The 23,323-nt window shown below is 35.9% G+C and overlaps 3 protein-coding genes across 3 annotated transcripts in view; 2 read left to right on the top strand and 1 right to left on the bottom strand.

The window, feature by feature from the left end:
* LOC141305359 (uncharacterized) overlaps positions 1-6,537 on the top strand; it is a 9,662-nt gene extending 3,125 nt beyond the window's left edge. The window contains exons 2-3 of the mRNA XM_073832468.1: positions 44-313; positions 4,049-6,537. Of these exons, the coding sequence (XP_073688569.1) occupies positions 44-313; positions 4,049-5,068 (1,290 nt within the window). The 3' untranslated portion in view covers positions 5,069-6,537. The remainder of the gene's footprint in view (positions 1-43; positions 314-4,048) is intronic.
* Positions 6,538-7,300: 763 nt separating this feature from the next.
* On the bottom strand, positions 7,301-12,899 carry LOC141305413 (negative elongation factor E-like). Its single transcript, XM_073832517.1, has 11 exons — positions 12,828-12,899; positions 12,575-12,659; positions 11,053-11,122; positions 10,816-10,961; positions 10,642-10,716; positions 10,378-10,415; positions 10,011-10,270; positions 9,737-9,881; positions 8,101-8,155; positions 7,714-7,816; positions 7,301-7,592 (listed from the first exon to the last, which is right to left on the bottom strand). The coding sequence occupies exons 2-11, from the start codon at positions 12,647-12,649 to the stop codon at positions 7,519-7,521; spliced, it is 1,041 nt and encodes a 346-aa protein (XP_073688618.1). The 5' UTR covers positions 12,650-12,659; positions 12,828-12,899; the 3' UTR covers positions 7,301-7,518.
* A 145-nt stretch (positions 12,900-13,044) lies between these two features.
* The window catches only part of LOC141305395 (superkiller complex protein 2-like), a 38,962-nt gene continuing 28,683 nt past the window's right edge, over positions 13,045-23,323 (top strand). The window contains exons 1-14 of the mRNA XM_073832494.1: positions 13,045-13,151; positions 13,433-13,554; positions 13,654-13,775; positions 15,012-15,129; positions 16,096-16,210; positions 16,295-16,369; positions 16,456-16,509; positions 17,643-17,797; positions 18,573-18,743; positions 18,869-19,014; positions 21,331-21,477; positions 21,569-21,653; positions 21,739-21,845; positions 21,939-22,085. Coding sequence (XP_073688595.1) covers positions 13,139-13,151; positions 13,433-13,554; positions 13,654-13,775; positions 15,012-15,129; positions 16,096-16,210; positions 16,295-16,369; positions 16,456-16,509; positions 17,643-17,797; positions 18,573-18,743; positions 18,869-19,014; positions 21,331-21,477; positions 21,569-21,653; positions 21,739-21,845; positions 21,939-22,085 — 1,577 coding nt within the window. The 5' untranslated portion in view covers positions 13,045-13,138. The remainder of the gene's footprint in view (positions 13,152-13,432; positions 13,555-13,653; positions 13,776-15,011; positions 15,130-16,095; positions 16,211-16,294; positions 16,370-16,455; positions 16,510-17,642; positions 17,798-18,572; positions 18,744-18,868; positions 19,015-21,330; positions 21,478-21,568; positions 21,654-21,738; positions 21,846-21,938; positions 22,086-23,323) is intronic.

Consider the following 23,323-nt stretch of genomic DNA (forward strand, 5'->3'; position numbering starts at 1 on the left):
GTGGTAGTTTTGATTGTTAACAAATGCTCTCTCTGTCCACCAGGTGTCAATGTTGCACAGCTCAGCGGTGGTATGTGAACTCCTGCAGTCCTGTTACACAGGGATGCTGCAGTTCAGTGCCAAAGAGATTGTGAATTACCTGACTGCAGCCAGCTACCTGCAGATGGAGCATGTGGTGGAGAAATGCAGAGGAGCCCTGAGCCAGTACATGCAGCCCCAGAGTTGCAGCCCAGCTGTGAATGTCTCAACCTCAAACAAGTCTATTCAGACTGTGAAATCAGAAGACTATCCATCTATGCCAGTGATTGTCAGTGTAAGTACCCATTCACTGGGATCTATTTGTGATCTGACCTTGACCCTGACCTTGACCAGACTGTCAATGCTGAGCTCTCCAACATTCCTTATGGAGATTACAGTAATTTGACCATCTGTTAGATTTGCTTCAGATGCTAATAATGCACATAGAGACAATGATAATATATTATATCAAACATCTGTGGTAGAATTCTAGGATAAGAATGTGGATTTGGTATGTCTGTCCTAATCTGGGATGAAAAATAGAGAATGATTGTTCCAAATGTATATTTTGTAGTAGTCATACCTGCTGACGGATACTATTAAGGAATAATCACAAATGACGTGACATGTGGCCAAGTATGGTGTCCCATACTCTGAATTTGTCCCATACTCTGAAATCCTTGCCCTTTAAAAATTAAATATTCCTCATCCTTGCCCCTCAGATATCCCTCATTCTTGCTCCTCAGATATCCTTCATTCTAGGCCCTCAAATATCCCTCATCCTTCCCCCTCAAATATCAAATATCTTTGCTCCTCTAATATCACATATCCCTCATCCTTGCACCTCAAATATCCTTCATCCTTGCCCCTCAAATAACAAATATCCCTCATCCTTGCCCCTCAAATATCAATTATTCCTCATCCTTGCGCCTCAAATATCAATTATCCCTCTCCTTGCCCCTCAAATGTTCCTCATTCTTGGCCCTCAGATATCCCTCATCCTTGCGCCTCAAATATCAATTATTCCTCATCCTTGCCCCTCGAATATCAATTATTTCTCATCCTTGCCCCTCAAATATCCCTCATCATTGGCCCTCAAATATTTCTCAGATATCCCTCATCCTTTCTCCTTAAATATCAAATATTCCTTAGATATTCCTCACCCTTGCCCCTTAGATATCCTACATCCTTCCCCTCAAATATCCCTCATCCTTGCTCCTCAAATATCAGTCATCCCTCATCCTTGGCCCACAAATATCCCTCATCCTTGCCCCTTAAATATAAATTATTCCTCATCCCTGCGCCTCAAATATCCCTCATCCTTGCCCCTCAAATATCCCTCATTCTTGGCCCTCAGATATCCCTCATCCTTGCCCCTCAAATATCAAATATCCCTCATCCTTGCCCCTCAAATATCAATTATTCCTCATCCTTGCCCCTCAAATATCCCTCATCCTTGGCCCTCAAATATCTCTCAGATATCCCTCATACTTTCCCCTCAAATAACAAATATCCCTCATCCTTGCGCCTCAAATATCAATTATCCCTCTCCTTGCCCCTCAAATGTTCCTCATTCTTGGCCCTCAGATATCCCTCATCCTTGCGCCTCAAATATCAATTATTCCTCATCCTTGCCCCTCGAATATCAATTATTTCTCATCCTTGCCCCTCAAATATCCCTCATCATTGGCCCTCAAATATTTCTCAGATATCCCTCATCCTTTCTCCTTAAATATAAAATATTCCTTAGATATTCCTCACCCTTGCCCCTTAGATATCCTACATCCTTCCCCTCAAATATCCCTCATCCTTGCTCCTCAAATATCAGTCATCCCTCATCCTTGGCCCACAAATATCCCTCATCCTTGCCCCTTAAATATAAATTATTCCTCATCCCTGCGCCTCAAATATCCCTCATCCTTGCCCCTCAAATATCCCTCATTCTTGGCCCTCAGATATCCCTCATCCTTGCCCCTCAAATATCAAATATCCCTCATCCTTGCCCCTCAAATATCAAATATCCCTCATCCTTGCCCCTCAAATATCAATTATTCCTCATCCTTGCCCCTCAAATATCCCTCATCCTTGGCCCTCAAATATCTCTCAGATATCCCTCATCCTTTCCCCTCAAATAACAAATATCCCTCATCCTTGCGCCTCAAATATCAATTATTCCTCATCCTTGCCCCTCAAATATCCCTCATCCTTGGCCCTCAAATATCAATTATTCCTCATCCTTGCCCCTCAAATATCAATTATTCCTCATCCTTGCCCCTCAAATATCCCTCATCCTTGGCCCTCAAATATCTCTCAGATATCCCTCATCCTTTCCCCTCAAATAACAAATATCCCTCATCCTTGCGCCTCAAATATCAATTATTCCTCATCCTTGCCCCTCAAATATCCCTCATCCTTGGCCCTCAAATATCTCTCAGATATCCCTCATCCTTTCCCCTCAAATAACAAATATCCCTCATCCTTGCCCCTCAAATATCAAATATCCCTCATCCTTGCCCCTCAAATATCAATTATTCCTCATCCTTGCCCCTCAAATATCCCTCATCCTTGGCCCTCAAATATCTCTCAGATATCCCTCATCCTTTCCCCTCAAATAACAAATATCCCTCATCCTTGCGCCTCAAATATCAATTATCCCTCTCCTTGCCCCTCAAATGTTCCTCATTCTTGGCCCTCAGATATCCCTCATCCTTGCGCCTCAAATATCAATTATTCCTCATCCTTGCCCCTCGACTATCAATTATTTCTCATCCTTGCCCCTCAAATATCCCTCATCATTGGCCCTCAAATATTTCTCAGATATCCCTCATCCTTTCTCCTTAAATATCAAATATTCCTTAGATATTCCTCACCCTTGCCCCTTAGATATCCTACATCCTTCCCCTCAAATATCCCTCATCCTTGCTCCTCAAATATCAGTCATCCCTCATCCTTGCCCCTCAGATATCCCTCATCCTTGGCAATTGGATATCCCTCATCCTTGCTCATCAAATATCCCTCATCCTTGCCCCTTAAATATCAAATATCCCTCATCCTTGCTCCTCAAATATCAGTCATCCCTCATCCTTACCCCTCAAATATCCCTCATTCTTGGCAATTGGATATCCCTCATCCTTGCTCATCAAATATCCCTCATCCTTGCCCCTTAAATATCAAATATCCCTCATCCTTGCCCCTTAAATATTAAATATCCCTCATCCTTGCCCCTTAAATATAAATTATTCCTCATCCCTGCGCCTCAAATATCCCTCATCATTGCCCCTCAAATATCAAATATTCCTCATCTTTGACCCAGATATTCTTGATCCTTGCCCCTCAAATATCCCTCATCATTGCCCCTCAAATATCAAATATTCCTCATCCTTGCCCCCCAAATATCCCTAATCCTTGCCCCTCAAATAACCCTCATCCTTGCGCCTCAAATATTAATTATCCCTCATCATTGCACCTCAAATATCCCTAATCCTTGCCCCCCAAATATCCTTCACCCTTGCCCCTCAAATATCTCTCATCATTGCCCCTCAAGTATCAGATATCCTCATCCCTCTCCCTCATTATCCATGATCGCATCCCAGAAAAAAATGCTGTGCAGTGTTTTCTGTGAACATTTTTGAGTAATCATTGAGTACTTCAGAGTTGAGTTTGAAACAAGCAGTTTGAAGTGATTCACAGAAAGTCCCTCCAAACTCTTCAAATTGCAATTTTTGCTTTGATGTTTAGAAAGAGGTGCTATTAAAATAATTCAGATTGTTTGCAAATGTTCAAGTTTTTAGACAATGAAGAAAATTTTTCTTTTGGAAATTTAATAAAACATAATTAAGAAGCATTTCATTAGAATCATTGTGATTATTCACAGTTTGATCAGTAAAACAATCGGCAACAGTCATACATCAAACCGACTTCTGATTGTTGTAAAGCTCTACCAGTATAAACTCCCCAAGGAATCAGATCAGCTCCTATTGTGGTAGCTTGCTTGGTTATAGTTTACTAATTTATGTTTTTACCATAACAGGTAAGAGGATCAGATGCATCTGCCCACTTTGAGGGAGAGGACGAGACTGAGAGTGACATCATTCAGGTGCAGATCAACGATGAACTTCCAGACTCAGAGAAGACCCCCAGTACTGAGGAGGAAGACAGAGAAGCTATTGTTGTGTTAGATGACCACGAACAGCTGGACAGTGTGGAGGAGCCTAATATGGAGGGCCGAGCCAAAGGCAACGGCATCAGAGGGACAGGCCACACGTGGAGACGGCGGCATGGAGAGCACAGGGGAGGAAGAGGAAGAGGGTTTAAACGCAGAAAGCGGTACATATTCAAAGACCACAAACTCTTGGGTAACTACCAGGATTTTCAGGAGCACCTTCCAGCACCAGATGAGACCATGAGTAATTTTGGAGTGGACTTTCAGGCCGACTACAAGTCCAATCAGCATCTCACAGAAGGTTCTGTCTTTGATGAGTACAGGCCTGGAGAGGGGCAAGGAGAAGAGATCAGCTCTAATGTAGTTCCTGCACTCTTTGGTGTGGAACCTTCCAGCAGGGAAGAGGGAATGGGAGTTGGGACACGTACAAATGAGCATGAAGCTGTTGATGAGTCCGTGGGAGTGGTGGGATCCACATCCTGTGCAACAGGACCAGTGGTGTGTGAGCATTGCGGACTAGCGCTTTGCTCACTGCAGGACTTAGCCATGCACTCCCTGGTGTCACACAGGCTGTACGTGTGTCCATGCTGTGGGAAGCAGTTCAGCCACTTTAATATCCTTAACCGCCACATGATTGTCCACCGTGGAGTTTCCAAGCTCCACTGTTGCCCCTTATGCCAAAAGACCTTCACTCAAAAGTCAACACTGTACGACCACATGAATGTACACAGTGGGGAGCGTCCGTATGTGTGCGCGTACTGCCACGTCAGCTTTGCCCACAGGTCTGCTCTACGCCGTCACCTGATGGAGCAACATGGAAAGACCATGCCCCAAAACCACCTGGAGTTGCAGCAAAACAATATAGGTGGTGTTGGGCTAGGGGTATAGATAATTTAAATGAGTAAATTGGGTGATAAAAAGATGAAAATTATACTTGATCTTATTTTATTAATACGCTTTTCTATTTTTATTTTGTACAGCCATAAAAAATGTCTTTGAAATCAATATGTAATACCTATGCATTTGAGCTCTATAGCCTTGAGAGAGTGAATGACCTTATATTCAGATACAGTTGAAGTCAAAAGTTACATACACCTTGAAGTATCTGCAAAATGTTAATTATTTTATTTTAGGGATCAAATGCATGTTATTTTATATTTAGTACTGACCTCAATAAGATATTTCACATAAATGTTTACATATAGTCCACATAAGAAAATAATAGTTGAATTTATAAAAATGACACCGTTCAAAAGTTTACATACGCTTGATTCTTAATACTGTGTTGTTACCTGAATGATCCACAGCTGTTTTTGTTTGTTTGTTTGTTTAGTGTTTGTCCTGAACAGTCAACTACCTGCTGTTCTTCAGAAAAATCTTTTAGGTCCCCTACTTTTTTTTTTTAGTTTTTCTGCATTTTTGTGTATTTGAACCCTTTTCAACAATCACTGTATGAGTTTGAGATTCATCTTTTCACACTGAGGACAACTGAGGGACTCATATCTAACTACTACAGAAGGTTCAAATGCTCACTAATTCTCCAGAAGGAAAAATAATGCATTAAGAGCCGGGGGTGAGAACTTTTGAACAGAAGGAAGATGTGTACATTTTTCTTATTTTGCTTAAATATATTTTTTTTATTTAGTACTACCCTTCAGAAACTACAGAGCATACATACATGTTTCCCAGAAGACAAAATAAGTAAAATTTACCCTGATCTTGAATGCATCGTGTTTCCTTCTGAAGCATCAGTGAGCTTTTGAACCTTCAGTAATAGTTGCATATGAGTCCTGTAATTGTCCTCAGTGTGAAAAGATGGATCTCAAATCATACAGTCATTGTTGGAAAGGGTTCAAATATACAAAAAAGCTGAAAACCAAAGAAATCGTGGGACCTGAAGAATTTTTCTGAAGAACTGCGGGAAGTTTAACTGTTCAGGACAAACAAGGGACTCATGAACACTAAACAAAAAACAACAATACAGTATTAAGAATCAAGCGTATGTAAACTTTTGAACAAGGTTATCTTTATAAATTCAACTATTATTTTCTCTTGTGGACTATATGTAGTTGTCTTTTATGTGAAAATTCAGTTCAGTACTAAATAAAAAAAATACATGCATTTTGTATGATCCCTCTTATTTTGGTCAAATATTTAACATTTTGCAGATTCTGCAAGGTGTATGTAAACTTTTGACTTCAACTGTATATTAATAGTTTAATAGTTTAGCCCAAAAATGAAAATTCTGTCATGATTTATTCAGCCTTATGTTGTTTCAAGACTTGTGACTTTCTTGACTGACCTTCTTCTGTGAAACACAAAATAATGTATTTAACTGTTTTTGCCAATACAATAAATATCAATGAGATTCAAACTATAAGGACTATAATGACCTTTTCAATGCTGATCCAGCAATGTTGGGATCTTTCAGTAAATGTACTGATATTTCCATTAATTCTTAACACCCAGCCTGCCATTCCTCCATCAATTCTCTTCTATACTGGTTTCCACCTTGCCAGTATGTTAGGTTCTGCACAAATCCTAATCAAATTACTGCCTTAGCCTAAAAACACTATTTACATTTGTCACACTAATGCTTATGCAAAGTTTAGACTTTGTTTCTTACTGTGGAAATATTGTTGCATTTTCTCCCTCCTTTAAAAAAGCTATTTTGATATTTTTTCTCATATTTATTCATATGAGTAATGTTCTCATGGGAGAAAAAAATATTGGAAAATTCTAAAACAGTTATGTGTTTCCCAATAAATCTGATACAACGTTAGCCTTTTTAGTATGCAGAGAGTTTATATAACAGTGCATGCATCTGTATTTGTGTTCTCAGTGTTCTGTTTCCCTTTAGGCAAAAAAGCACTGGAAGGTCTGAACTAGAGCTCATTTCATCAATACCATCTAATGTTGTGGATTGTTGCGGGGATAAGCTTGTTTCACACAGCAGAGGTCTGCAGTAAATCACTTATTATTCATCCACAAAGCTCAGATTTGCTTGATGTCACCTCTAAAAACTTAAGAACAGGCTTAGAGTTTCTGCCTGATGCACTTGGGTGGTTTCACCGAGGTAATTTTTTTTAGTTTGTCCATATTATGAAGTCAACCCAGACATGCTGATGGAAAAGTTTATTGACTATTTATTGAACACAATGACATAATCCATGACTGAGCTAAACGTCCAGATACACTGAGCAGTAAACAAGCTCAAAGACTGCTGATTGAATGACAGAAAAGCAACAGAATTTTCTTTCTCTTTATCACTTCTTTGACACAAAAAACCTAATGCTGGACCTTTTTTAATTAGTTTAACATATGCTAAATAACTGTTTTCAAAATAAGTCTTCACTGTAGACGACCTGGCTCCGTTTGTCTCTGTACGAGCCCTTGGCACTGTTTTGCACAGCTGTGAAGGAGAAAAAACAAGAGCAAGAAAGGAGACAGAAATAGAAATGGGTTAGTCAAGTGTGCAACACTCAGCCTGCTTGACAGTTTTTTGTTTCTTCCTGTGAAATGTCTTTATTTACCAAGAGAAGCCCAGACAGATTTCCCTGTGGCAGCATCAAGCATGGGCTGCTTCCTGGCAATGCTGACTTTGATGTTGACGTCACCCACAGTAGTGCCATTCAGCTGAGAGACAGAACGAGTGGAAAAAACATGAGGGTTTTCTTTTAGTAAACAAATAAAGATGTGTTAAAGATGCCTTAAAAGAGGTCCTATCACAGAACACAATATTTTTCTTGTGCATTTATAATGTGCAATGCAGACAAGCTTGAATATATACACAATACAACAACTCTACAGTCTAGTTGTGGATGGTAGGCTGCAAAATGACCACAAGAGCTTTCATGACTGTCCATAAAAGTAGTCATAAAAATATGACAATACATTGGACATATAATTGGACTACTGACCTCTGCTACAGCCTGGTCTGCTGATTCAATCTTCTCAAATGTGACAAAAGCACAACTGGTAAGGAACAGAGGGCAAAAATGGGTTAAATATTTTTTGTTTTCTTAGTTCAAAAATTAGAAGTAACAAAAATTTAAAAATGTATATTTATCTAGCAAGGAAGCATTAAATTAGTTAAAAGTGACAGTAAAGACATGTAATATTACAGACGATTTATATTTTGAAAAGATACAGTTGAAGTCAAACGTTTACATACACCTTGCAGAATCAGCAAAATGTTAATTATTTTACCAAAATAAAAGGGATCATACAAAATGCATGTTGTTGTTTTTATTTAGCACTGACCTGAATAAGATATTTCACATAAAGATGTTTACATATACTGTGTTGTTACCTGAATGATCCACAGCTGTGTGTTTTTTTGTTTAGTGATAGTTGTTCATGATTGTTTGTCCTGAACAGTCAAACTGCCCGCTGTTCTTCAGAAAAGTCCTTCAGGTCTCATAGATTCTTTAGCATTTTTCTGATTGGAACCTTTTCCAACATTGACTGAATGATTTTGAGATCCATCTTTTCACACTGAGGACAACTGAGAGACTCATGCCACTATTACAAAAGGTTAAAGACTTTTGGAATTTGAAGATTGAAGTAAATTTAACTTATTTTGTCTTTTAGAGAACATGTAACTATCTTCTGTAGCTTCTGAAGGGCAGTACTAAATGGAAAAAAAAAATACATTTAGGCAAAATAAGAAAAAAAGAACAAATCCTAATTCCGTTCAAAAGTTTACACCTCCCAGCTCTAAATGCATAATTTTTCCTTTTGGAGGATCAATGAGCGTTTGAACCTTCTGTAATAGTTGCATATGAGTCCCTCAGTTGTCCTCAGTGTGAAAAGATGGATCTCAAAATCATACAGTCATTGTTGGAAAGGGTTCAGATACACAAAAATGCTAAAAAAAAAAAAAAAAAAAAAACTTTTCTGAAGAACAGCGGGGACAAAACCCTGGTGAAAAAACAGCTAAAACCAGCCTAGGCTGGTTGGCTGGTTTTAGCTGGTCAACCAGCCTGGTTTTAGCTAGTCATAGCTGGTCAGCAGGCTGGTTTTAGAGGTATTTTGACCTCTTTCCCAGCCTGGCCAGGCTGGTCAGGCTGGGAAACCACCAGCTTAAACCAGCTACTTCCAACCAGCATAGGCTGGTTTTAGCTGTTTTTTTCAGCAGGGAACATAGGACTCATGAACAACTATCACTAAGCAAAAAACACAGCTGTGGATCATTCAGGTAACAACACAGTATTAAGAATCAAGCGTATGTAAACTTTTGAACAGGGTACTTTTTATAAATTCAACTATTATTTTCTCTTGTTGACTATATGTAAATGTATTTTATGTGAAATATCTTATTCAGGTCAGTAATAAAAAAAAAAAAATATCATGCATTTTGTATGATCCCTCTTATTTTGGTCAAATAATTAACATTTTGCAGATTCTGCAAGGTGTATGTAAACTTTTGACTTTAACTGTATATCACAGTTTTCATAAAGATATGAAGCAGCACAACTGTTTTCAACGTGGATAATAATAAGAAATGTTTTTTGAGCTTAAAATGTTTTGTAAATGCCCAGAAGACAGTCTTACTTGCGTGGTGAGTCCATTGAAAGGTCAATGATGTTGCCATGCTGTGCAAAAGCAGAGCGCAAGCTGTCTTCCACTAAACCTGTGCCGTATACATACACTGTGTTTCCTTTGCGCACACCTCTGCGCTCTGGATATGAGTCTGACCCTGAACAACATTAGAAACAATTCAGCTTTTCAACAGAACAATTAAATATTCTCAGTTCTTAACAAACAATGCAATGGCAAAATATGAACACTGAATGGAAGCGATTTATTATTGCGCAGATTCACTTACGTCTGTAGGGTCCGTCCCGCTCTCTGTCTCTTTCTCTGTCACGATCTCGATCTCTGTCCCTTTCTCTATCCCGGCTCCTGTCCCGTTCACGTTCCCGGTCCCGTTCTCTCTCCCTGCCTCTTTCACTGCCTCTCTCTCTGTCCCGTTCTCTGTCTCTATCTCGATCTCTCTCCCAATCCATCTCTCTTTCCCGATCGCGCTCAGTATCTCGGCTCGGCATTCCTCCCTCTTCATCACGAGAACGATCTCCAGGAACAAAACTTTAGGACAAAGAAAACAGCTTTAAATTTGACTGCAATACTGTTTCTATGAAGATTCTATTAGATTGTTTCTATTAGATTATGAGTATTTTTCTTTACATTCTCACCTCTCATACAGGGATTTCCTGTGGATTCGTTTAGCAGACTACAGCAAGAAAAAAAAATGTACTGACACATGTATTTAATATACTTAACATACTACTTAATAGTAGCTATGACACTGAGGGCTAAAAATTCAGCTTTGCATCACAGGAATAAATTAGATTTTAAAATATATTCAAATAGAAAACAGTTTTAAATTGCAATAATATTTCAAATATTATTTTACTGCATCCTTGAGTGAATCATTTCTACAGTGTGAACAACATTACATCAGGAGGCTCCTCATCTGCAGAGACGCTCCTTTGAAATGGCAGGAATGCTGGTGCAGCGCCTTTCTCAGGATCCTGAGAAACAAAGACATTCCATAATTAGCTATGTCTAAAAAAAATAAACAATCAAATTTATGTTGACTTGCTATTAATCAGGTGAAAAATGTCTCTTACTTTCAGTTTCCCCTCCAGTGTTCTGGAGCGCTTGAAGCCTGAGTTCTTGTTCTCTGATTTAATAGCACTGATAGCTCCGGACTTGATCAGCATTTTGGCCTGCTCCGTTGCGGTCGCTGTGTCCACAACTGGCTGATCTGACAAAGCTAAACACAGACACCCAGAGGGGTCATTTATAGATCACAGAGTTTATGAAAACTTATTAACTTATCTTTAGAGATTCATAAATTGACTTACTGCGCTTCAGTCCTGTCTGACTCGTCTGATTGGTGGAGCTCTGTTTCTTTAGAGCCATTAGGGCCTTTTTCTACATGACAGAAGTGAATGTAGACAATACTATACAGTCAAACCAAAATGTATTCAGACATCGTCAACATTTCTCACACGATTAGTTAATTCGGTATAGTTTAGAACATGGTAATAAAATATGACAAGAACTCAGTTAAACTGTGTCAGAACAAATTCATTTTGATAATGTCAGCTTTAATAGAATAGTATGTAATGGATTACAATCAACCAAACATTCAGACAACTGTATGACAATATTTACACAACTATCAATACCTTGTTGACCAATTACCAAAAAAAGATCCTAATTTTGTTCGGTCTGTGGTGTACAAAGTTCACATTAGCAATTAAAGAACAAAAACACTTAAAGGAGTAGTTCACTTTCAGAACAAAAATTTACAGATAATGTACTCACCCCCTTGTCATCCAACACGTTCATGTCTTTTGAGGAAAATTTTTCAGGATTTCTCTCCATATAATGGACTTCTATGGTGCCCCCAAGTTTGAACTTACAAAATGCAGTTTAAATGCAGCTTCAAAGGGCTCTAAATGATCCCAGCCGAGGAAGAAGGGTCTTATCTAGCGAAACGATTGGTTATTTTCTAAAAACATTTACAATTTCTATCTCTACAATTCTTACAATCTTACAATTTTAATCTTTAGTACACACAGAGCTAGACAAGATGAGCATTTGAGGTTAAAAAGTATATAAATAGTATTTTTTTAGAAAACAACCAATCGTTTTGCTAGATAAGACACTTCTTTCCTCGGCTGTGATCGTTTAGAGCATTTGAAGCTGCATTCTGGAAGTTTAAACTCGGGGGCACCATAGAAGTCCATTATATGGAGAAATCCTGAAATGTTTTCCTCAAAAAACACAATTTCCTTACGACTGAAGAAAGAAAGACATGAACTTGGATGACAAGGGGGTGAGTACATTATCTGTGCATTTTTGTTCTGAAAGTGAACTACTCCTTTAAGCAAAACATGGTCAGGTCAAAACGTCTGAAGAATTTTAATATAACATGTCACTGTTTGCTATTCTCACTTACATAAATAAACCATAGTGTACTGCACCCACTGGGAAAAAAAATAGCAAAATCTATACTAAAACTAACTGGTGTGGTGTCTGAATAATTTTTGGTTTGACTATGTCGAAAGGTTTGTTTATATATTACATATATGCATTTTTGTATCTTTTTCACAATTTGCTTGCTTAGTTGGGTCTTAAAAGACTGACTGACTTGAGTTGAATGAGAGATATCTTCTGTAAAGCTGCTGTACAGTTTCATAAATGATGGATTTTAGAACATTAACACAAACCTGTTTATTATTATCTGTTGTATAAAGAATATTCATTTTATTTAAATAAGACTTATTTATACTGTTATTATTTTATGATCCTGCTACAAACGGTTACAAAATGAAGCCTTAGAGAACATATAACGAGAGCCTTAACTACAGTTTTTACCTTTTTCTTTAGTTTAGCATATTTCTTCTGCAGTGCTTCCTCCTCTTCTGTCAGTGAGCTGGGAAATATTGCCATTTTGCTGGATCTCAAGAAAGAAAACAACAGCAATATGTTTAAGCCGATGTCTTATATCTTTTTCGATCCATGCATTAATATATTAATATGTTATTGATGCTTTCATGTTTCCGTTACAGGTGGCTTTTAACAACTTTTAAAAAGACGGCATAATAGACGGTGCTTTATATTAAATTACCTTAAATTCAGAAAGTGAGAATAAGCGTCTGCAGTAATTCCTCGCTCGGCGCGCAATTATGACGTAATCTGTTGTTATCCGCGGAACTAGCGGAAACAAATAGCTTGTCTATATTTTATTTGTATTTTACAGTGTATTTAAAGTACACTAAAACGTACTTTTATTTTAGCTCACACGCATAGACCATTATGTTGTAAAATATTAAACAAAAATTATAATAATAACAACAACAAAAAACTTCCGTCCGTTTGGTTCTGCGCAGCTTCCTGCAAGACTGAAACTTTATTGATACTACAGAACTGCAGACTGACATGGACAAAATAGGTATGAAAACGAAAACTACTGTTTTTATTTACAGTTTGTAATTCTGCGTGCTTGTCTTGTGTGGTATAATAATATCAACATCAGCCACTTTAGGATTTAGCTGCTTTGTTTCATAAGTCGCTCATATGACAGTCAGCTCAGCAGCCACATTGCCATAATACATCTGACAGTACTGATCCAACGGGTTTTATGAGCATTTTGGTCTCACTCAAGATGTTAGTCTTTGTATTTGCCTGTAGTTACAGTCGTACTGATAAACTGCTGTTTTCTTCTGTGTGTAGATTTGCCCCCAGTGGGTCCTGATGATTTGCCCCTGTCTCTGCTGGAGATGGGCTGCTCAGGGAGATTTGAACTCATCACACACCCACTGCCTCAAAACAGACCCCTGCCTCCAAACAGCACGGTTAGTCATTTAATAATACTAAAATAATAAGGGTATTTATTTGTGCATGCAAATACTTCATTTTTTTGTTTATATTCTTCATTCATCTCTCTTTTTTAGCTTCCTCATGGGCTCCCTCCTACTTGTCTGGATCTAAAAACAGAAGTAGAAAAGCGTTTTCTCCGAGATCCTGCTTGGCTCCCGGTACACGATGTAGATGATGCCTTCCACAAGTTCCTTAAGTATGAAATGTGACACCTGCAGAATATAGTGCTTGTATTTGCAGCATGTATAGTTGAAGTCAAAAGTTTATATACATCCAGCAGAATCTGCAAAATGTTCATTATTTTACTAAAATAAGAGGGACTTCTTATTTAGTACTGTACTGAATAAGATATTTCACATAAAATATGTTTACACATAGTCAAGAGAAAATAAAAGTGAATTTATAAAAATGACCCTGTTTAAAATTTACAAAAGTTTATTCTCAGTACTGAATGATCCACAGCTGTGGATATAATAGTAGTAATAATAGTTTTTTGTTTAGTGATAGTTGTTCACGAATCCCTTGTTTGTCCTGAACAGTTAAACTGCCTACTGTTCTTCAGAAAAATCCTTCAGGTCCCACAACTTCTTTGGTTTTTCAGCTTTTTGTGTATTTGAACCCTTTCCAACAATGACTGTATGATTTTCACTCTGAGGACAACTGAGGGACTTCAAACGCTCACTGATGCTTCAGAACGAAACACAGTGCATTACGAGCTGGGGGGTGAAAACTTTTGAATTTGAAGCTCAGGGTAAATTTAACTAATATTGTCTTCTTGGTAACATGTAAATGTCTTCTGTTGCTTCTGAAGGGCAGTACTAAATGAAAAAAACATGTTATTTAGGCAAAATAAGAAAAATGTACACATCCTCATTTCATTCAAAAGTTTTCACCCCCTGGCTCTCAATGCATTGTTTTTCCTTCTGGAGTGTGAGTGTTTGAACCTTCTGTAATAGTTTCATATGAGTCCCTCAGTCTTCAGTGTAAGAAGATGAATCTCAAAATCATACAGTCATTGTTGAAAAGGTTTCAAATACACAAAAATACTGAAGAACCAAAGAATTTGTGGGACCTTAGGGAATTTTTCTGAAGAACAGCGGGCAGTTTAACTGTTCAGGACAAACAAGGGACTCATGAACAACTATCACTAAACAAAAAAACACAGCTGTGGATCATTCAGGTAACAACACAATATTAAAAATCAAGCGTATGTATTTTTATAAATTTAACTATTATTTCTCCTGTGGACTATATGTAAACATCTTTTATGTGAAATATGTTATTCAACTCAGTACTAAATAAAAAAGAACATGCATTTTGTATGATCCCTCTTATTTTGGTAAAATAGTTAACCTTTTGCGGGTTCTGCAACTTCTGACTTCAACTGTATTAAGTCCTTGCTCAGTTTTTCTATTACAAATTTGTCCTTTAGGATAAGTACACGGGACAAAGAGGTGGACTCTCTCCTGCACTGCTCACTGTCTCCACTGCACTCTGGCCTGTCTGTGGTCAGAGATCCCACCACCGGTATGCTGCTGGATTTCACTGAGGTAACACTGGAAAACACTTACTACACTGTGTTTGTCAATCTTTGTTTTCTTATTCCATTTCAATACTCAAAGAAAGATTCAATATTGTTATTGTCTCCTAAAACAATTAAAAATCATTTTGTTAATTAAAATGAAATAAAAATATATAGATAAGAGATGTAATATAAAATATAAAACTTGATTAAAATAAGTAGTTGAAACAGTTGAAGTATTGCAATTTCTATTTGAATATATTTTAAAATGTAATTTATTCCTGTGATCAAAGCTACATTTTCAGCATCATTACTCCAGTCTTCAGTGTCACATTATCCTTCATTCTGATATGCTCATTAGCTGCTCAAGAAACATTATTTTGTCGTTATTATTATCAGTATTTAAAACAGTTAAGTACATTTTTTCAGGATTCTTTGATGAATAAAAAGATCCGATCAGCATTTATCTGAAATAAAAAGCTTTTGTAACATTATACACTGTACTATTCAAAAGCTTGGAGTCAGTATATTTTTTTTACTTAAGAAATTATAGAAATTAATACTTTTATTTAGCAAGGATGCTTTAAATTGATCAAAGGTGATAATTAAGACATTTATAATGTTACAAAAGATTTCTATTTCAGATAAATGCTGATGAAAAAAAATCTACTCGGCTGTTTTCAACCTAATAATAATAATAATAATAATAATAAATGTTTTTAAGCAGCAAATCAGAATATTAGAATGATTTCTGAAGGATCATGTGACTGGAGTAATGATGCTAAAAATTCAGCTTTGAAATCACAGGAATACTTTATATTTTCAAATATATTAAAATAGAAAACAGTTATTTTAAGTAGTAAAAATATTCCAAAATGTTACTGTCTTTGCTGTACTTTGAATCAAAGAAATGCAGGTTTGGTGAGCAGAAGAGACTTCTTACTATCCAAAAACTTTTGACTGGTAGTGTAACGTTATTTTGTCTTCATGTCAGGTGTTATTAGAGGACACAGGATTGTCTGCCAAAAATTCTCTGTCATTACAAAGACAGCCTGGACCTCCGTCCGAGAGCCTCAGAGGGAGTAACACAAACTATCCATTTCTGCCAGGTTCAGTAGTGCATATTTAGACACATTTCTCAAAACCCTTTTTTAAAAATGATCTAGTTTTTAAACTCAGCTGTCTTTGTACAGGTGGAATGGAAGAACTGACATTAGAGCAGATTAAGAAAAAGTCAGAGCTGGAAGAAGACATTGACTTTGAGAAAGGTTGGTGGTCTGTTTTGCTTTGTCAGTAAACAATCTTTTGTGAGTGTGCGGGAGAGAAAAAGTAACTGACCTTTTGTTTCTTGCAGATTTGTTGACTGTTCCTCCTGGGCTGAAGGCTGGTATGGACTTCAGTGACAAAGGTCTGATTTTATTATTGCTCTCTGCATGTATGACATGTCATCATCCCACTTTAGCTTGTGCATTATTATCTAAAAATAAAAACTCACCCTCATGTCGTTCCAAACTGTTTCGACTTTCTTTCTTCAGCAGAGCACATAAGAAGATATGTTAAAGTATGTTGGTTACTAGGGATGCACCGAATGTTCGGCAATAAGCGAAAAGGCCGAATAAATTATACCGAACAATGACGTGATGCGATCAAATAGAGGTGCGCACTAATGCAGCAAACATGTCGGTAGTGTGGAAGCTTTTAAAACTGTCCGAGAAAGACGCAAAAATAATTACAAGCACAGACAGCGAGAGACTGTTTAGTATTGTATTGCATGCCTTCCATGAGAAAAGAAAGGGTGGTTGTTGCTGGTTACTGTATGATGACTGAAATTGCGAAATAGCCTTAAACCATTAGTAAATAAACTACAGAACGTTATGTTGTCTAATACACACACAAATTGTATTTATTCTGACAGCTCTGCACAAGCTCCTTAGCCAGGGTTCAAAGTCCAAAGCGCGAGGAAAATCTGCGCTGAAACAGCGTAATGAGAATCAATCATAAATCTGCTGCTGTCAGCAAAAAGTAGTACTGAGGTCGTCTTGTAGGTTTCCGCCAAAATAAGTCAACATTCATAAATGTTAGCATTGTAATTTTACTGTTGCTCTGTAAAATAAAATAAAAAAGTAAGATAAAAATAATGATAACAATCATTACAACAGCTCTATTAATACATTTAATGTAACCTTCTCCTTTGCTCAGCAAGGCTGCATTTATTTGTACATTAAAAAACACACGCCTGATTCAAGAAGGGAGTCTTAAAATTGGCCAAAGAATATTATTTTACTAACTTATTAATTTTAAGTTAAATTGTGCTTTGCTAGTAGGCCAGAATGTCTACTAGAATGTTAAAAATGTTCAGTGTTAAGTAAATATTTTTAAATTTGTTTTGTAATTGATTTTTTTTAGTTGAAAAGCAAGACAAAACTGTAAAAAGCTAATTTTGGTGCATCCCTATTGGTTACCAAACAGATTAGGTGACTATTGACTCACAATGTATGGACATAATACACACTGAGACATTTCTATCTCTAATGCCTTTAGAAGCCAAAACCACGAAGAGTGAGGTGAACCTGCTGTCCCTCCTGTCGACCTTTGACGATGTCATTGATGCTCTGCCAGAGGAGAAAGAAGTCTCACAAAAAGAGGAGACTGTAAAACTTCCCAGAACTAACAGCTTGGAGGACCTGGGAATTAAAGTGTGTATAACTTTTAGAAATAATTTCAAATACCCAACATTTTTGTGTTTGTTTTGTCGTTTTCAAAATATGTGACCCTGGACCACAAAACTAGTCATAAGGGTCTTTTTTTTTCTTTTTTTTTTTTTTTAGATTTATGGATAATCTGAAAGCTGAATAAATAAGCTTTCCATTGATGTATGGTTTAGGATAGGACAATATTTGGCTGAGAAACAACTATTTGAAAATCTGGAACCTGAGGGTGCAAAAAAATCTCAATTTTGAGAAAATCGCCTTTAAAGTTGTCTAAGTTCTTAGCAATGCATATTACTACTCAAAAATTAAGTTTTGATTACAGTACACTCTTAAAAATAAAGGTGCTTTAAAAGGTTCTTCACAGCGATGCCATAGAAGAACCATTTTTGATTCCACAAAGACCCATTCAGTCAAAGATTCTTTAAAGAACCTTCTTTCACCACAAAGAACCTTTTGTAAAACAGAACGCTTCTTCAAATGTTAAAGGTTCTTTATGGAACCATTTAGACATAAAATGTTCTTCTATGGCATCGTGAAGCACCTTGATTTTTAAGCGTGTAGGAAATGTACAAAATATCTTCATGGAACATGATCTTTACTTAATATCCTGATGATTTTTGGCATAAAAGAAAAATGTAGCATTTTGACCCATACAATGTATTTTTGGCTATTGCTACAAATATACCCATACTACTGTACTTAGGACTGGTTTTGAGATTCAGGGTCACAAATGTTCTTCTTAAACACATGTACTCTTCAGGATTCGGGTAACTCTTCTTCTCAGCCTTCAGCGAACAAGGTAAGTCTGACTGAACAAAAGAAGAAACTGCAGCAAGAAGACAAGGGAGACAATAAAAAATGGGCCGTTCCTGTGGACATCTCCTCACCATGTGGCGACTTCTACAAGCGCATCCCTAATCCAGCCTTCAAGGTCAGAACTCAGTATATGTTCATCCTTTTTCAAAGCTGCTGTATGCACATGATTTTTGTGAGTTTGCTCAAATAAAGGTTTGTTTGTTTGGGTTGTTTTTTTTCCTTCTCTTTGTTCTGTCTCAGTATCCCTTCGAGCTGGACGTGTTTCAGAAGCAGGCTATTCTCCGACTCGAAGCTCATGACTCTGTCTTTGTCGCGGCTCACACCTCAGCCGGCAAGACCGTGGTGGCTGAATACGCAATTGCACTATCCCAGAAACACATGACCAGGTTTTTTTTTTCTTTTTAATACACTACTAAATGTCTTATGTTCACAAAGGCAGCATTTATTTGATCATAAATACAGTAAAACAGTAATATTGTGAAATATTATTACTATTCAAAAGAGCTGATTTCTATTTCAATACATGTTAAAATGTAGCTTATTCATGTGATGCAAAGCAGTATTTTCAGCGTTATTACTTCAGTCTTCAGTGTCACATGATCCTTCAGAAAGCATTCTAATATGCTGATTTGATGCTCAAAAAACATTTATTATTATTTTGTGGAAACCATTACTGTTCTTTAAAATTCTTATGAATACAAAGTTAAAAAGAACAACATTTTTTAACAATAGAAATCTTTATATATTTATTATAAATGTATTACTGCAGGTTTGTTATAGTTCAATTTAAAATTACAACCAAAGGAATTGTTACTTGAAAAAAACTTTAGTTTAACTTGAAGTATTAAAATAATGAAATTACACTAAAACTAATCATATTTAATGAAAGTATGTAAAAAAAATAATTACTAAAACTTTAAGTAAGCTTGAAGTGAAAACAGAGTACAAAAATCTAAATTGAAAAATCTAATTGAAAATAATTAAATTAAATTAAAAATTATAATAGTATATCAGTGATTTTAAAATAACACTGCTTTACTGTCACTTTTAAAAAATAAAATGCATGTTTGCTGAATAAAAAATAAATAAATTAATAATAGGTACTTTACTGTCACTTTCAATGAAATGCATGCTTGCTGAATAAAAAATGAATAAATCTTACAAACTTTTGACAAATTGGTACTTTACTGTTACTTGAAAAAATGTAAAATAAATAAATATTTATTTACCTACAAACTTGAATAATGGGTACTTTACTGTCACCTTAAAAAACCAAATGCATGCATTAAAAAAATTTAAAACTTGCCTCCAAACTTTTGAATAATGAGTACTTTACTGTCAATTTTAGAAAACGAAATGCATGCTTGCTGAATAAAAAATAAATAAGTAAAAATGTACCTACAAACTTTTGAATAATGGGTATTTCACTGTCACTTTTAAAAAATGAAATGCATGCTTGATAAATAAAAAAAGAAAAATAAATGTAAAACTTGCCTACAAACTTTTGAATAATGGGTACTTTACTGTCAATTTTAGGAAACGATATGCATGCTTGCTGAATAAACAAAGTAAAAATTCAAATGTACCTACAAACCTCTGAATAATCGGTACTTTACTGTCACTTTTAAAAAATGAAATGCATACTTGCTAAATAAAAAATTTAAAATAAATATAACTTGCCTACAAACTTTTGAATAATGGGTACCTTACTGTCACATAAAAAATAACTTAAATACATGCATAAAAAAATTAAAACTTGCCTCCAAACTTTTGAATACTTTACTGTCAATTTTAGAAAATGAAATGCATGCTTGCTGAATAAAAAATAAATGAATAAATAAAAATGTACCTACAAACTTTTGAATAATGGGTATTTCACTCTCACTTTTAAAAAATGAAATGCATGCTTGATGAATAAAATAAATAAATAAATCTAAAACTTGCCTACAAACTTGAATAATGGGTACTTTACTGTCGATTTTAGGAAACGATATGCATGCTTGCTGAATACAAAAAGGAACATTTTTTTAAATGTACCTACAAACCTCTGAATAATCTGTACCTTACTGTCACTTTAAAAAAAATGAAATGCATGCTTGCAATTAAAAATGTAAATACAATGAATAAAACTTACCTACAAAATTTTGAATAATGGGTACTTTACTATCACTTTAAAAAGAAAAATCAAATGCATGCATAAAAAAAAAACTTACCTACAAGCCTTTGAATAATGGGTACTTTACTGTCACTTTAAAAAAATGAAATGCATGCTTGCTGAATAAAAATATCTTAATAAATAAATAAAACTTACCTACGAACCTTTGAATAGGTACTTTACTGACAAAATTTAAAACAAAATGCATGCTTGCTGAAAAAAAAAAAAAAAAAAAAAAATATATATATATATATATATATATATATACACACAAACTTTGGAATAATGGTACTTTACTGTCACTTTAAAAAAATGAAATGCATGCATTTTTTTATCAAAACTGACTTACAAACTTTTGAATAATGGGTAATTTAAATCTTGTTTTCTTAGCAATTTTGGTTATTTTTTAAACCATATTAAAAGTGCTTGCAAATTTAAAGCACTTTGAATTCCCATTGTGTATAAAATGTGCTAAATAAGTAAATATATCATGTCTTACTGTCTTATAAGATTAATGGCTTACTAATATGACTCTTCCTCCTGACAGGACCATTTACACATCCCCCATCAAGGCCCTGTCCAATCAGAAGTTCCGGGACTTTAAGAACACGTTCGGTGATGTGGGACTGTTGACTGGAGATGTCCAGCTGAGCCCTGAAGCCTCATGTCTCATCATGACCACTGAGATTTTGAGGTGATTATGTAATAGAAGGCCTTTATGTCAGTTATTTATAATTCATATTTTTTGACAACCTTTATTAATCACTGTGTCTTCCTCCTAACAGATCTATGCTCTATAATGGCTCAGAGGTCATTCGAGATCTAGAATGGGTCATTTTTGATGAGGTTCACTATATCAATGATGCAGAGGTGATGAAATCAGTTCACAAATGGCATTCAGTTATGCTTTCTTTACTGCATTCAGATCTCATATGATGTTGTTGTTGTTTCTCAGAGGGGAGTGGTGTGGGAGGAAGTGCTCATCATGTTGCCGGAGCATGTTAGCATCATCCTGCTGAGTGCCACAGTGCCAAACGCAGTGGAGTTCAGTGAATGGATCGGGTGTGTGTATTATCAAAGCCATGAAACCCGATTTTATCTTGCTCTGTGGATTGCGTAACTCATATGGTTTTAATGTGCTTTCTCTGTTTTCAGGCGTATCAAGAAGCGGCACATCTATGTGATCAGCACAGTTAAGAGGCCTGTTCCTCTAGAGCACTATCTGTATACTGGCAATAGCACAAAGACTCAGAAAGAGCTCTTCCTTTTGATGGACTCCACTGGAAACTTTCTAACTAAAGGGTATGTTAAGTTACAGATAGTTGGTGTTTTCAAAACAAGAATGCATTTCAGATTTATTGGAGATGATTCAGAGCTGTTCAAAAACACAATAAAACGATTAATATTGTGAATTTAAATTAGAATTAAAAATAATCATTTGAATATATTTTAAAATATAATTTATTCCTGTGATGCAAAGCTGAATTTTCAGCATCATTAATCCAATCTTCAGTGTCACATGATTCTTCAGAAATCATTCTAATATGTTGATTTGCTGCTCAATTATCTATATTGAAAATAGTTGTGCTGCGTAATATTTAAAATGTGATCTTTTTTTAGGATTCTTTAATGAATAGAAAGTTCAAAAGAACAGCATTTATTTGAAATAGAAATGGAAAGAGAATGCAAAATAGTAATAATAATAAATCAATTAGCAATTAAGTTATAATTTCAACTTCAACTTAATTTCAATTAATTTATTTAGTAAATAAGGGTTAGAATATGGGTGAAATTGGAGCATAGCACTAAATAATGTCTGTTTTTACCTCAGAGCTGTGTAGATTACCTAAAATTGTAATCCATTACTAATTCTGAATTACATGACGAAAATTGTAACATAATCCACTGTATTACACATTTTAGGTAACATTAGGGTGACCATATTTTAGTTTTCAAAAATGTAGGTGTGGGGTCCTAGTTTTGGTTTCAAAATATGCCTTTTCCATACCAAAACTACATATTTTACAGTCACTGTTATACAGATTGATCATAAACACAGTTAAAAAGCCATCCTTCACAAAATTAATATCTACCACAGTTTAATCACAGGTAGAATGCAAAATGTTTCAATACAAGCATTTTAGTCAAATGGAATTTATGCAATATTTCGAACTTTTAACCCACGGGAGAAAATCAACCCACTGCAACACTTTAAAATCAGCCCAATTCCGTGGAAAAAATGCAGATCTGGCAACCCTACATCCAACACGAGCTGCATCCAAAGCGATTTAAATACTCTGCATATTGATAGCGACTCCGTGATGTTTGCGGGAGCGGGATTAAGAAAACAGTCCTGCGCAAAGCTGTAATACAAAAACGCACACAATAAATGGCGACTGTAGAAAGAAAAAGCCGAATCCCGGACATTTTGGGCAATTTAGAAATCGTGGCCGGACACATTTTACATGGTCCAAAAAGAGGACATGTCCGGGGAAAAGAGAACGTATGGTCATCTTAAGTAACATAATCAGACTACTCGT

Source organism: Garra rufa, unplaced genomic scaffold (genome assembly GCF_049309525.1).
Source record: "Garra rufa unplaced genomic scaffold, GarRuf1.0 hap1_unplaced_002, whole genome shotgun sequence".
Classification (NCBI taxonomy): Eukaryota; Metazoa; Chordata; class Actinopteri; order Cypriniformes; family Cyprinidae; genus Garra; species Garra rufa.

Bases quoted from the DNA above. Each gene is read 5' to 3' on its own strand.
- LOC141305413 (XM_073832517.1), bottom strand. From the start codon at position 12,649: ATGGCAATATTTCCCAGCTCACTGACAGAAGAGGAGGAAGCACTGCAG. The intron at 10,962-11,052 runs GTAAGTCAATTT...GTCTGTGTTTAG, and splicing joins TCAGACAGGACTGAAGCGCA to CTTTGTCAGATCAGCCAGTT. The intron at 10,416-10,641 runs GTAATGTTGTTC...TTCTTGCTGTAG, and splicing joins CAGATGAGGAGCCTCCTGAT to TCTGCTAAACGAATCCACAG.